This window comes from Mercenaria mercenaria, chromosome 7 (assembly GCF_021730395.1).
Source record: "Mercenaria mercenaria strain notata chromosome 7, MADL_Memer_1, whole genome shotgun sequence".
NCBI lineage: Eukaryota > Metazoa > Mollusca > Bivalvia > Venerida > Veneridae > Mercenaria > Mercenaria mercenaria.
Genome location: NC_069367.1, coordinates 50,913,168 through 50,929,396, shown reverse-complemented (window position 1 = coordinate 50,929,396; position 16,229 = coordinate 50,913,168). Strand labels below are relative to the sequence as shown.

Sequence of the window (16,229 nt, the reverse complement as noted above, 5' to 3'; positions counted from 1 at the left end):
GATAAAATCTACGTTAAGTTTGATTATGGGTCATATTGATTATGGGTTATTTTGGGTCAAAAGGTAGGTCACTAGGTCAAATCAAAGAAACCCTACTGTATGCAATAGAGACTCTATTTATTCAATTGATCTTCATAAAATTTGGTCAGAATGATTGCTTTGATGAAATCTAGGTCAAGTTCGAATATGGGTTATCTGGGTCAAAAAGTAGGCCACTAGGTTAAATCAAAGGAAAACCTTGTGTATGCGACAGAGGATAAATGTTTCAACTGATCTTCATGAAATTTGGTCAGAATGGTTGTCTTGATGAAATCTAGGTCAAGTTTGAATATGGGTAGTCTGGGGTAAAAAAGTAGGTCACTAGGTCAAATCAAATAAAAACCTTGTGTATGCGATAGAGATTGTATTTTTCAATTGATCTTCATAAAAGGACTTCGGACACTTTCTATATGAATTTGCCTACTCCAAGAGTGAAAAATAAACCACTAAGAAATAAGTATTTAATAACATATACCATCAAAATACATATTTGAGATTATTTCTTAAAGTCAAATTTTCAATATTTTTTCATAAAATGGTAATTTTTGCTCTAAATAGAATTACGTACCCTGTTATATACATATAAAAGCTATTTTGCTTTAAAGAACATTGTTCCCCCCCGTGCATCAAAACCATATTTGACCAGTATATGTAGATATTAATTATACACATTTCCTGTGACTATTGTGTTGATGCAAGGGGTGGAACAGTACTTTTAAACAAAAAATATAACTACAGGGTGTTCCCAAATGTAAAGTAACCAATACTTTTATATTCATTTTTAATAATTTGATAGTCACATATTTTTACATCTGTTTGTAACTAAAATACTATACAAATGTTTGAATGGGCACATATAGGCATGTTACATGTAGAGTAGTGAGAGAAGCAAATACTGTTAATTCATTATTATTCATTGGGTTAAATTTTCATTCGCATATCCTGTTTGTTTGTTGTAGTAGATTGGCAAATATGTGCTGTAAAATACTAGCAACACATCAGATAATCTTCTGCATGCCCTCCTCGCGACGCGCACACCAGGATGTAATTTGTTTTCCATTTTGTTTTTATTATTTTTTTTTTTGTATTTTTTATATATTTTTCATTTCTTTATTTCTTCATCTTTTTCTGTGCATTTATATTTATTTCTTTTAGACACATACTACATGTGACACGCATTCATCACTTCATGTTCCTCCTTCAGTTAAAACTGAATTGAAGATTTTCTTTGCGGCGGACTAGGCCTAAACACAACAAAAGAAGGGGCAATATGTGCACAGCATTTTATCTGATCCTGACTATAGTCTATCCAACAGAAATAAAGCTTGGCATTGATATGCCTGTGATGCATAGGTCAAGAACAGTAGCTTCTTGGCAGGCCATATCAGTGACGGTTTCACATTCAGTGTGATGCCACGAAAGTGATGTGTCAAGTCGCTTTCCATGCAGATGGCATATACAAATACGACTAGACGCGAACACGAACTAAACGGTCCAGCCGAGTTTCAGGTGGAACTTTTAAGCAGCGACCTGCTTCAACTTTTCGAATATGTTTTGCCCACAACTTCAGCCCTGAATAGACAACATTATCTATAGATGGGTTGTTGTCAGACTTATCCGGATTTAACTTTTTCCGATACAGCTTCCTTAGGCAAGTCTCAGATAGAACTGTCATTTCGGATACATTTTTATTACATGTTTAAGCTAAATGAGCCGTGCTATGAGAAAACCAACATAGTGGCTTTGCGACCAGCATGGATCCAGACCAGCTTGAGCATCTGCGTAGTCTGGTCAGGATCCATGCTGTTTGCTTTCAAAGTCTATTGGAATAGGACATACCGTTAGCGAACAGCATTGATCCTGACTAGACTGCGCAGATGTGCAGGCTGGTCAGGATCGATCAATGCTGGTGGCAATTGCACTATGTTGGTTTTCTCATGGCGCGGCTCAAATATTATGTGTGCCACTGGTACTTATCCTAAACAAAATCCCACCCTACGGCCTTGATAAGATTACTGACTTTCCTTATTATTAATGTTATACATCACACAAATAGCTGCCATCACTTATAACAGAGCTATACAGACATGTACATGTACTTAAATAACTATCTGAACCACTGTAATAAAACTGACCGGTCACTTATACATGTATACCTATTCACACAATGTAATGCGTCAATAACTTTACATTATGAACAGTGTATAGATAAATCAAGTACAGGTTGTTTGGAAAAATATCGTTCCCTTTTTTATTTATTTATATGATTTTAATCTGAAAATGTTATTTTTTCTTAAATAAACAGATTTTGTCACTTTTTTCGACTGGAATTAAAATATTTAAAACTTCCGTTAAGTGATGACATTATATTTTCACGGAAATTTAAACATTTTATTTTTTTCAAGAAAATATACCCTGGCCCAGATAAAATAAGAAAAACATGTTGATAGAAACAGATACAAATCAGTTTCTGCTGTAATAAATTAACTAATACATTGGTTTATCACTGACTCGAAACGCTTTGGGTATTGTTTAAATACTTAAGGAGAAATTTGCATTTGAAATGTAGGCTAGAAGCATATGATAGTGTCCGAAGTCCTTTAGTCAGAATGGTTGCCTTGATAAAATCTAGGTCAGGTTCGAATATGGGTCATCTGGAATTGAAAATTAGGTCACTAGGTCAAATCAAAGAAAATACTTATTTATACTCAAGATTTTTGCTCCAATTTTAATGATAATTGGTCAGAATATTTGTTTCCATGAAATCTCTAGGTCAAACACGTTTACACTTTTATGGTGTGTTTCTCAGGTGAGCGACCTAGGGCCATCTTGGCCCTCTTGTTTACGTAGTGATACTTTGTTTCATGATTTATTTTTTCTATTGTCAATTACTCCAGATAGTTTGACTGTTTACCTCTGTTTTAAAGTTTACATCAGCCCAACTTGTATCTTTTAAAAATATGTTGTATATTTTTGTATCATGTTTTGCACATTTTCCCATAAATACGTATCTCAGTAAAAACCTTAATTTCTTGGTGACCAACGTGTTTCCATATTGCAGCGTCATGGTTCGAAGTGATTATTCTGTGTCCGCACAGTAAATAAAACATGAAACATTTTCTCCCACAGCCTATATTTAGTAAAACGATTATAAAACAACACGATTTGCAGCAAAGACGATCGAGTAAAATTTCCCAAACTTTGAACGAAGTATAGTGCATATTTTCTGACCTGGCGAAGATTTTTATGGAAAGGTCATAAATGGGCCATTCTATCATTGAGTTTAGGGTAATCGGCTACATCGTTAGATTTCGTTTCTTTCTGTCGAATTCTCCGTAAAGGGGAATAGATATGTTAATGCAAAATATGCGTATTGATTTCATGACCGACCGACTGGTGTATTGGTTATGGCAATTACCTCGAACTGAAAAGGACGCAGGTTCGATCCCGTGATAGGATTACTATTTCTTTTAGATTTCATTAAAATATATATCTTGATATATCTCGATTTTTTTTTCTTTTTCGTTTAACCACCTGTTTTCTTCAAAATATGCAACGGCTTAGATAACATATTAATTATCTGGTATTTTATGTACTTGGTTTTCATTTCCTTTATTAATGGCCTTTAAATAGTTTAGGGTTGGTATTTAAACTATCGAGAATTGCACGATAATTACGAGCAAATTGAAAACTTTTCTTTATTATATATAAATGAATACACACTGGTCTAAGCTTCCCAGTGTCGCCGTTAGTTGACCAGCATAAAATGTCGAACACAAAATCTAAAGCTTTGACTTCAACATCGAAAGATATAGTTAACAACGTTGTTATCTACTTCGTGAAAGAAGCGAAAGAACCATCTAACATACCGCAATACTCGTTTATACAAAGGACAGCGGAGGAAACAGGTATTAGTAGCAGAACTATCGGCAGGATCCGTAAAGAATTTAAAGACTCGGGCACCCTGACATCGCCGAAGCGGACATCCCCTAAGAAACTGAAGACGGTCGATGATTTCGACAGATGTGCCATACTCAATAAGATTTATGAATTTTACACAGTTAGGCACGAACTTCCAACTTTAACGAACCTGCACGGAGCTTTGAAGGAAGACATTGACTTTATCGGCAGTAAAAGTTTGTTAAGAAAGATTATCAGGGAACTTGGATTTAGATGGAAGAGAACGAACAGTCAGAGAAAGGTGTTAGTGGAAAAGCAAAGTGTTGTGAAGCTATGGCTGAAGTATTGCGCGGAGAAAAACAACTTGAAGAGGCTGGCTATGATTTCGTTTACACTGATGAGACTTGGGTAGACACAAGTCATACAGCTAAGTACTGCTGGCAGGCACCCGGCATGGATGGTCGGTATTACAACCCCTGGGAGCAAGGGGCAAAGGCTGATTATTGTGCACGGTGGTTCAAATGAGAGTTTTGTTCCAGGGGCGCTTCTTGTATATAAAGCTTCAAGCTCTTCTGGAGACTATCATCATGAAATGAATGGGGACAATTTTTGTACATGGATGCGAGAAATAGTGTTACCAAATATTAAAAAGAAGAGTGCGATTGTTATAGAAAATGCATCTTATCACTCTGTACAGTCCAGCAAATGTCCTAATTCTTCCACTCGAAAAGCAGATATACAGGTATTTTATACTAAAAAATACAACTCTATTACATTATTAATATATTATATTACATTGTATCAGATCAGCAATACATACATGAATAATTATTTTTTATCAAATCTATTTTCTCTATTTCAGAAATGGTTGACGGAGCACAATATACAGTATGATCCAGCCTTGCTTAGACCCCAGCTCCTGGCACTAGCTAAAATGAATAAATCCGATCCAGCATATGTTATTGATGCCATTGTCAGGGGATATGAGCATGATATCTAAGATTGCCGCCGTATCATCCGGACCTTAACCCAATTGAACTGATATGGAGTCAGGCGAAGAGCATCATCGCATCCAGAAACCTTACATATAGGTCTGCTGACCTTGTTCAGATAACAAATTCGGCATTTGAAGAGATAGGGGCTGATCGCTGGAGGACAGCCTGTGTCCATGCTCAAAAAAACAGAAATATCTTATAGGGAGAAAGATATTATTGTTGATGTTGCGATGCACAATCTTGTCATTGACTTAGCTGAGGACAGTGATAGTGACGAAACCGAGAGCCCTAGCGACAGAGGATTAGATTTTAATGGTTCTATTGTCATTGTCATTATAAAAATTGAATTGTTAATATAAAGAAAAAAAAACGAAAACATTATATACAAAATTAAAAGAAAAAAAAACAAGACCTAACATGTAAAAAGTATATAAAAGAAATTGAAGATAAAGGTGAATAATATTTTTGTATTATCAGCTAGAATAGCCGATACGGAAAGTATCGATTTCTTATGAATAAATCCGATATGCACCAAGTTACCTATTGATTTTAATGGTACAGCTGTACTAAAAATATCTCTGCCAGGTCAGGAAATATGCACTATAATCAATTCACCAAAGTGTCGACCTAGCCGTAACAAAAACCCTTTTTCAATACACATTACATGTAAAGGAAATCAGCATATTTCTTAATTCGTGATCGAATATTAAATAGCTGAAATATACTGTTCGTTGTGTTTTTACTATATGTTTGTCTTAGTATTTTCGTTTTTTCTTTCCACTGTTTGACACATATTAACATCTGTCTAGCTGTCCAAACAATATAATTTATCGGACATTGATTTCAGCATCTTTTATTATCCAAGTTGAGTTACGTTGCTATGTGACATTGATGTCAGAACATGTGGACTTCCGGTTACCCTATGTCTATATGATTATGGTGTCATTATCGATCACCCAACGGCGACTTGTTTGTTTCTTATTCTTAATTTATTAATATAGCCCTGTAATATTTTGATACAAACTGCACATCAATGCTATTTTGTAAGAGCAATAAATATACAGCGCTTAAATTGTTTAATTCTAATGACGTGATACAACATCAAAGTTGTGTCACCTTTTGTAGTAATATAATAACGACTGATATGGCATTGAGACCAATCAAAGTTACCTGGTTTCTGGTTTTGTTTATCTTGAATGAATCAAATTTTTAACTTTGCGCCCTTAGTAGGATGGCCCAAAGTGTCAATGTATGACAAACGATAAATGTTTGTTTTCTATAATGTCTACACTATTGAAACAGCAAAGGTGTATGGTGTATCATCAATCATGAAACAAGAATCGTAGATTGTACAATCTGTCTGCCGTTATGTTTTGATATGAAATTTTAGTGTTCCGTACGTTCAAATATATATGAATTTGCTTAGAGAGAGAGAGTTAATATCATTTACGCACTATTACCAAACACACACAATTTAAGACCGTGTTGCTCTAATTTGTTGTCCATTATGCTTATTTATTTTTTTTATTCTGATTCATATTCAGATGTGATATTAAACGATAAAAGAGAGATGAATATTTTCTGTACTTTACTTTAAGGTTTAGGAGTATATCACCAAAATACAGAAATTTTTGATAAACGAACAGCATCGTTACCAATATTTTACCTGACCATTACATGTTCTGCCGTACTGTCCCGTACTTAAAATTTTCTGAAAAAGTTGTCCCCCTTTGAAAATGAATGCCATTTGTAAAGAAATAAAAATAAACAATTGCTGAAAACTGTGTTCCACCTAGTTACGTGAAATTTCAACACTCGCACACTATTGCTAATGCATCAAAACATACATGTGTAAGAGTTCTTTGAAAATGGTGGGTTTTTGAAGGCGTTTGATTGTCCGGAAGTGGGGCCCCTGTAGGCAGTCCTTTTCCAGAATTCAATGTTTATATCAGTATACTGACACTTGTTTTGTAGTTTTTGTAATGGTATGTGTATATTACTAAGTATACTGATATAAACATTGAATTCCGGAAAAGGACTGCCTAAAGGGTCCCCACTTCCGGACTGTCAAACGCCTTTAAAAACTCACGATTTCCAAGGAACTGTTACACATGTTCGTTTTGATGCATTTGCAATAGCGTGCGAGTGTTAAAATTTCACATAACTAGATGGAACACAGTTTTCAGCAATTGTTTATTTTTATTTCTTTACAAATGGCATTCATTTTCAAAGGGGGACAACTTTTTCGGAATATTTTAAGTACGGGACAGTACGGCAGAACATGTAATGGTCAGGTAAAATATTGGTAACGATGTTGTTCGTTTATAAAATATTTCTGTGTTTTAGTGATATACTCCTAAACCTTAAAAATATACGATTTTATTAGAAAGTTAGTAATATTAGTAGTTGACCCACTTACTCAAATCCGAAATAAATGCTCTTGACCTACCATAGACATAATACAAATATTGCATAGACTTCTATGAGTTAATTTCACCCTTAATAAATACTTATTTGTTCAAATAAGATCGAGAATGTATTTATACAGAAAACTTTTCAGATCTGAGTCTATGATTGACTTGAACACTTTACTGCAGACATTTTTCCATTGTACTTGATCCTAATTCAAAATGCTTTCCAATTAAGCTGATTATCTTAGGTTCTAGATTGTCACCAAGGTTGCTAGTTATTGGAAAAAATGATTCCTATAGATGTCTAATGTCCAAATAAATTGATTCCTATGCTTTATTCTATATCTATACATCTTTACCTTTTATTAGATTATCCTACGCAATATAGGTACTTAATATTTCTACGCAAATTAAAAATAGCAGAGAAGACCTCGGACATCATTGTCTTATGCCTCGTTAGATTGTATAGACTCAGACATACAACAATTGCAAAAGATTTATGAAGCGTTCACTAAAGTTCAAGTATCAACACGTATCTTGTAAATCCAAACAGTGTCTCTATATTGTTGGGAATCTGTCCTCTTATTATTCTTGATCTTAGGTTGTTTGCTTTGGTCTGCATATCAATAGATTTTTTAAACTTTTAAGTTGACCCTAAAATGTAGCATTGAACACAAACAAACTGATGAAAGCGTACTTGGTTTGAATAGGTCTAGTCATGAGATATTATTAAATTCACAAAACATATCACATCTTGTGTAGAGCTCATGGCTCAAAAGAGATAGGATCTAACAACAAGTTTAAATTTGTCGTATCTTGAAACCTGGAATCAAGATACTTTATATTATAAAATCAGAGTTCCCGCATGTGTCTATAATACAGTATTTACAATGAACAAGACGCCAAAAGCATAAATTAAGTGTGGCAAGCAAATAAATCAGTGAGGCCTAAATCCTATGAAACATCATACGTAATTTTACGGGAAAGTCAGATCGAAAGCGTCAACCAGCATCTAAACACACAGTTTAAAGAGTGAAATCTTAGAAATTATAGATATTCTTATCGTAACAAAGCAGGTACTCTAATGGTAAAATAAAAACACTTTACAAAGAATACTTGCTATTCAACTATGCACCTTTAGTTGAATATTTTGCTTTTTAGAGATCTATAACTTCAGAAGTATTCAAAATAGAATAAAAATAAATAAACGTCATAGAAGGAGAAAATGAAGCTGTAGATATAAAAAAAATCGCGGATTAAATATTCCATTGTGGGTACGTGTTTGTGCTTAAATAAAGTACAGCAACAATGTCCATATGTTTCATCTGATAAATCGTGATTTCTTTCTTAATATCTTTAAAGAGAATGTCAACAGATATTGATAGAACGACGGGTGAATTAATTCTGCAAAGTCGTTGGGTACACGTGTAAATTGTTCTTCGGGTTCACATTTTTATTAATATTACACAAGCAATTTTGCTAAGTATATGTGTATACAATTTCTTTTGTTTCTAAGATCTGGTGAGGATAATATTAGTGACACTGTCCTGTAGCTTTGGCACATGGTGGAGTTAATTTAGCAGCATTAACAGGTCTAACTTTCCATTTTGCGTTTTCCACTGACCTTTTTAGCGAGTGCCCATGGTGTACCTTCATTTGTTTGCTTTATTTAATTTATGAACTTGATAAAATACATTAAAAAATTGTAAGTCTGTCTTTGATGTGCGTAATCAAACACGAAACTGAGAAATCAATAATAACTATATTGATCATCATGAATGAAAGAGCTTAATATTTTATTGGATATGAACCAAAAAAAAACAAAGAAATATATTTGTTTACTGAGGTATGCAATAGGTTTATTAAAAGAAATGTAAATTTTAAAATAACTGCAGTAGTACAGTTGGTCGTTATACAGGTATGAAAAAACAAGATCCTATACTATGATTTCAATTATGTAAAAAATCATATTTGAATTATGAGGAGACATATTGTTTTTGCCCTGTCCGTTCGTCCGTCCTTCCGTCCAACACACTTCATTTCCGATCATTAACTGAAAAACCACATCACCTACAACTTTCAAACTTCATAGTGTGGAAGGACTTATAGATTATACGACCATTTGTGTTCAAAGGGCAAGGTCACAGGGACCTGAACATGGAAAACCGTTTATCTATAACTTGAGAAGCAATTGACGTAAAATGTTGAAACTTCAATGGATGGTTGGACATGCAGGGTAGATAACCCTTTTTGATAATTTAGTCACTTTGTCAAAGGTCAATGTCACAGATGCCATAATATGGAAAACCATTTCCGATCAGTAACTTAAGAACCACTTGACCCAGAATGTTCAAACTTTATAGAATGATTGGACATACAGAGAATATGAATTCTATTAATTTTGGGGTCACTTGATCAAAGGTAAGGGTCACAGGGGCCAGAACATGGAAAACCATTTTAAATCCATAAGTTGAGAATCACTAGACCCAGACTGTGAAACTTCATTAGATAAATGGAAATGCCGAATAGATTATCCCTATTGCAGATAACCATCAGTGCCTCTTTGGATTTCGCTCCTGTCCTCTATTGAATTTTTGCCTATTACTACTATTCTTTGGGGAAGACACGCGCTTTCCTACAAAAGCATCTTCTAGTTTTCTTCTGTGTTGTTAAAAAGTATTGATATATCATACAGAGGTTTTATAGAATACAGCTTGACAGTCTGTTAAAAAATTATTCAACACTACGTTCTCCGCCAAGAAGCAAAAAAATATGTGATGCTTTCAAACCATAAACGATTTAACTGCCTCATAGATTCATAATTCTAGAGTGTGTGCCATTAATGTTTCCATGCACATATAATTGTTTTTTTTTTTTTTATTTTCAAGCTTTCCGTTAAAATACTGGAAATTATCAATGCAATATGATCCATATCAGTCACAGTGCGAGACATATAGCTTTGCTGATTTACATTTTGCAATATACGGACTGAAAATATAGCCACGCTTAATTCTTTTTATAGTATATTTCTCGGTTCAAATAACGTCATAAAAGATGTCAGAAAAGCAGTCTTAAAGACCCACCACGACCTAGTGACCTACTTTTTTCTCCAACAAAACCTTCATGAAAATTATTCTTAAAATACAGGTAATATACAGTTATACTACAGGTTTTCAGATGGACAATTTAGACCCTTCCTGAATAAATGAGTTTTCACAACTTCATCTGCAAACTTATTCTGTCAATCTCTTTTCAGCATAGTTTTAAGAACATAGATGAATATCTATCTTATACTTTAGAAACACGAGGTGATCGAAATTTAACTTAATATACTGATTTCTGTACATATTGCTACATTAATTCATTATAATCTTAAGACATTAAACACATTGTCTCGGCCTAGTATATGTCACTGGAAATGTTTACCTAAATACTTGTATATCTCAATTTTTCATGCATTTTTCAATCATGTACAATTACCATCATGGAAATACAAAAGAATACACTTATTTTGTGGCGTGTCTTTAAACAATATCTAAACGCTGCATTCAAGTAAAAGTTATTATTACGAAGGTTTTCAGGATCTTCAATGATATCAAAGAAAGCCGTATAGAAAAATTAAAGTGCAAATTAAAATATCTTTATTTTGACTAAATGTATGATATTTATCTTTGATCCTCCAATCCGATACGACTGTCATTTTTTTGTAACGCTTTTGTACAATTGCGTAAATGTTGCTACTTCTTATCATTGCGCCTTGTAAATTGTCCTTACTTTTAAGATATTTCAGTCAATTGTGTGCAACATTACCCTAGTCATCCAAAGAAATAGACGGACACGAAGTATTGTGTACTTGTGCATTGATAAGTAAGCATTTTGTGATTTGCAAAGCCGAAAAGTATATATTTATAGCCCCACCAAACATGTTGGCGGGGGGGGGGGGGGGGGGGGGGGGTATATATGAGTCGGTTTTGTCGCGTCGCGTCCCGTCGCTTCCCGAAATCTATTATCTCAGTTATGTGACACAAGATGCATAACTCTGACACCAAGTTTTCATGAATTGTGTCCCCTTTTACTTAGAATTTAAGGTTAATTTTGTTGTAGTTTCACTATATCTTAGTTATTACTAAATTGTTTTGATTCAGACTTAAAATAATTGTTCCACCTCATCACCCACATCATGTGACATAAGGTACTTAACTCTGACATCAATTTGTTATGAATTATGTCCCCTTTTACTTTAAATTTAAGGTTGATTTTGATGTATTTTCACTATATCTCAGTTATTACAAAATGGATTTGATTCAAACTTAAAATAGATGTTCCACCTCATCACCCACATCATGTGACACAAGGTGCATACCTCTGACACCAATTTTTCATGAATTATGCCCCTTTTTACTTAGAATTTAAGGTTAATTTTGATGTATATTCCCTGTATCTCAGTTACTACTGAATGGATTTTATTTCAACTTAAAACAGATGTTTCACCTCATCAGCCATATCATGTGACACAAGGTGCATAACTCTGACACCAATTTTTCTTGAATTATGTCCCCTTTTACTTAGAATTTAAGGTTAATTTTGATGTATTTTCACTATATCTCATTCTGACTGGCTTAGAGCCAAAGGGAAGTAACCTTTTTAACTTTTGTACTGAGTTTCTTCCCCTTAAATTCCAGGTATTAGTCTATTTTTAGAAATTCTATTTAGATTTTCAATATTTTAGGCATTTTTCTAACTTTTTTTATTATCAGTCTTATGTAAAAAGTAAATACATTTTCCTGTGGTAACATGGGTCGGTAAGACATTTTTTTGTTTTTTTTTGTATTCACTTTAAGTGTATCTCTAATATTAGAGATCTTTTATATTTACCTCATCCCTCATGCAGGACACATAATTATACTAGTATTACTTATATGTGGAAGCTCAGGATGAAGTACTCCAAAGACGAGTAATTTTCTTTTTAAGTATTAAGCTTTTTTGACATTTTTATATTATTCTAAGTATTTTAAAGATTTCTTATGGTTGCCATTCTTCTGTGACAAGACTGTATGATGTGGGTATGAGTCACTCCTGTGACAGATCTAGTTGAAATCGTTCCATATACTAGTTTGCATTTGCTGGATTAAGGAAATAGGCAATTTTGCTCTAATGTTAAACTTGTCTCAATTGGGCATCTTAATAAACAGATTAAGATAGTGAAAGAATTTTCAAACTAGAAAGAAAGAAGTGGTCATGGTCTATGTCTTTATCTGAAGAAACTATAGAAATAACAATATTTTTAATAAAACATGAAGTTCTCAATAATGTTTCAGTATTGTAGTTGTCTTTGCAATGACTTTCATATCATATTGATAACTTCTTATTAGGCATTTACAAGTTCATAGACTAAGTGTAGACGAAAAATGGAACCTGTCCTCTACATATGATATTGCTAACAGTTACTTACGCAAAGTGAAAATTTGACAATACAAAATGTATATGAATTTTGTTTATTAAGATCTTTTGAAATGCTAGTTTAAGATTATTACCAGTTACAGACGTAAATTATACTATACTAGCAGATTTTGAATGAAATGAAACTTGTTTTTTTTAAGAAACAATAGAACTATAAACAAACATAATTATATATTAATTCAAATATAAAATAATGAATATAAAGGTTGTACAAGTGTGTTTTAAATCCTATCTATTTGATGACATGAGTTAATAGCTATGTTAAACTTTTAGAAATATACTAGCTGGTCTCAATGCCATATTTAAACGGATTTTTTATCAAGCTTTTACCCTTTCACCTGCGTACATGCAATGTATATCTTTGCATGTCCGGATGTATTTTATATACGTTTCTGCGTTCAGTTTTATAATATTGTAAGAACTTAGCCATACAGAAGTATGATTTTCCAAACATTTCCGATTATTTATAATTCATAATCTGTGCAGACAGGTGTTCATTTTTCACCATGAACTTTTATTTTATCATATCAGTGTCTCCTGTTTTCATAGGGTTGAACCACATGCCGAAAAAATTGCTTCGTCATATGGCAACTTTCAGCTTTGCATGGTAGAAGAAGGCCTTAGATGCCCTATAAAATAGAAAAAGCGGAAACTTTACAGGTCGCTCAACACGACAGAAACGAAAATGCTGCAGGCTCGGTTTGATTGAGCCTGTTCATGGACAGTAGTGGAAATGCCTGCTACCGACCACGCCTTCTAGCCCCGGTTCTAGCAGAACTCAATTTTTACACATGCAACAAGTACAAAATCAATTCAGAGACATCCGCAGATGTATACATACGGTGGTGCACATGGAATCTTCAATATTACACTAGCGTGTAATTCCGTGAAAAACGGCGTATGACCCCCAGATAAAATAATGGGTTTGCCCTAAACGAGAAAAAATGGGCAGAACTAAACAAATTTGGAACTGCGGTTATGGACCCTGCATATCACAGGACTAAATTAAAAAGGAGGCACCAAATCCAGGGGATGATTATACAATACCCATGAATGCGGGAGTATTGGAACCACCAAGGCCGATATGTTCAAGCTGATTAACTAAACAGTATCAATAACACGAAATAAAAGTCTTGCTGAACGATCTAAGCATTATTTAAGCAAGAACAGGTATCTGGGGCAAATTATCGACCTTCCGTTGAGAGGTTTAGTTTTCGAACCAATATTGGTGAAGGGCAAGTGATTCAAAGTTAGCTGCTTTAACATCTGCAGCCCACGAAAAGAACCCTTCGCAATGTTTCAAACAGAAAAATAATCCACTTCTCTTTGTGTGAAAGGTTATCGTATTTCTTTACCAATCCTGTCTCAAGAAAGGTGCCATTGAGCTACTGAAGCGTTTGTATCTTTTGAAGGAAAAAGAAGTTTGTTTCAACAAACAAAAATTTGTAAGCAGGTCTCAGTTAGCATGAAACGTTCCAAGCAGAGCAATGAAGAGCCTTGTATTTATTTTCGTTGATTTCATCCACAACCTCAGTTGTTAACATTGGCCCTGTTATATAACTAATACAAAAATACAAACGATAGTCAATAGTTACGGATTTTCTGGAAATGTGACAAGACAGAGAGCCTTACACTTTTACAAAATGGAACCATCATCTACCATCCTGTAATATTTTGCTAATGTGATCGCAATCACCTGTTTAATGACACGTTTGTCTCGGTAAATAAAAATATTGTTTCTTTATAAAATTTATACTTATATCTACTTCATAATCCATATAACAAAACTGAACTATTTACCCGATTTATGTCAGCAGACTCAGCCTCAGCCATATTTACTATTTATTACTGAATTGCAACTTTTAGTATATCCATTCTCCTGTAGCCACAATCTTAATATCTATTTGGGTTCAAAGTCAATTCGTCCTTGTAAATATTAAACATTTCGTCGCCCATTAATACAATGCATGAACAATGTAGCATATCTGTAATGTATACACCTGTCAAACCAATATTCTTCTGTCTCAAAACGTTATTATTATCAGACCTTTGTTTTAAATGATAAAGTATCGGTAAAGATCACATTCAGAGATATTTGCATAGAGGTGTTTTATATTATAAAAAAGATATTAATATGCTTATAGCTATATATATATAGTGCGGAAATAACTGTTGTAATTATATTTGTTTTGTATAACTTAAATACATTCTATTTTTAACTAGATTGTGTTTAGTGTATATGCATGCTGTAACAAAACGTATTTTATGGATTGTTGAATACAAACGCTCATGCTTAAGTTGTATATTACGTAATACAATTAAAAATATAAAATGATAGGTTTTATGTTTTATCTTATCTGTACCTTCATTCCAAATTTATAAAAAAGTAAAATATAAAATATTACAAGAAAAGATAGAAACATTATTAAATAAATAGAGGATATTACATGAGTGTCTTTTCATATTGAATTTATTAAACGAGTTGAATAAAATAATAAAACGTGAGACTTTGCCGAGCATTCTATCATTTTTATTCAAAGGGTTTAAAAAATTCAGTGTGGAAAGTCACAAATGTGATATCCGTCTTATCACAATATCAAAAATTCCACTTTCTTTTACTATATTAACGACGTCGACCTCAAAGCTTTATTACACTAGTGTATTATCATTTTTAAGTAATGGCTTTATTACACTCACGCGACGTCAAACATGTAATAAATAACAATAAAACAACTGTGGAAAAAGCTAAAGCACATGAACACAACGCCTATAAGAAAAATATTAGCAGGTTTCTTATAGCGGAGGTTATTATTTCAGTTGCTCGCTTGAGATCCAACTACCTGGCTTAAGAAACGACATTTAACAAATTTGTAAAGAAACTGTTTTTCAAATTGAGTTTCACTATGCAAACATTCATAAAAAAACGAAAATAATGTTAACATTAGAAGATTTGCATAAGGATACTTTGCTAATTTATTTGTTACTTTAAGAATTGTAAGAATTTGCCCAGGACAATTTACCTAAGTATTTGTATATACTCGCGCATAGTTTTTTGATACAACAGGATTATTGCTTAAATTGGTTTTTGTTTGTTTTGGGTTTAACGCTGTTTTTCAGCAGTATTTAGTTACTAGGAAAAGGCGGAGAGTTCACATAACCAGTGTTCCTGAATTAATTGTTCTCCGCATGTGATTGCCAACACATGAATCAGAGGTGGAGGGCGAATTATTTCAGATACAAATTTCATCTATCAAACCGTCACAGAGAACATGAACCAGGCCTGGGGATCAAACTCATGACCTGGCGATCCGGAGATCTGCGCTCTTCCTTTTGAGCTAAGCGTGCGGGTTGCGTAAATTAATGTTAGCAGTATTATTAGTGTTCATGTACTTTATCTTTTGTTCTTTGTTTGGTTTAAACATAT

General features: G+C 33.5%; 1 protein-coding gene across 1 annotated transcript in view; it reads right to left on the bottom strand.

Annotated features, from left to right (window-relative positions):
• The window catches only part of LOC128558594 (uncharacterized), a 57,854-nt gene extending 43,146 nt beyond the window's left edge, over window positions 1–14,708 (bottom strand). The window contains exon 1 of the mRNA XM_053548387.1: window positions 14,606–14,708. Coding sequence (XP_053404362.1) covers window positions 14,606–14,638 — 33 coding nt within the window. The 5' untranslated portion in view covers window positions 14,639–14,708. The remainder of the gene's footprint in view (window positions 1–14,605) is intronic.
• Between the last annotated feature and the right edge of the window lie 1,521 nt (window positions 14,709–16,229).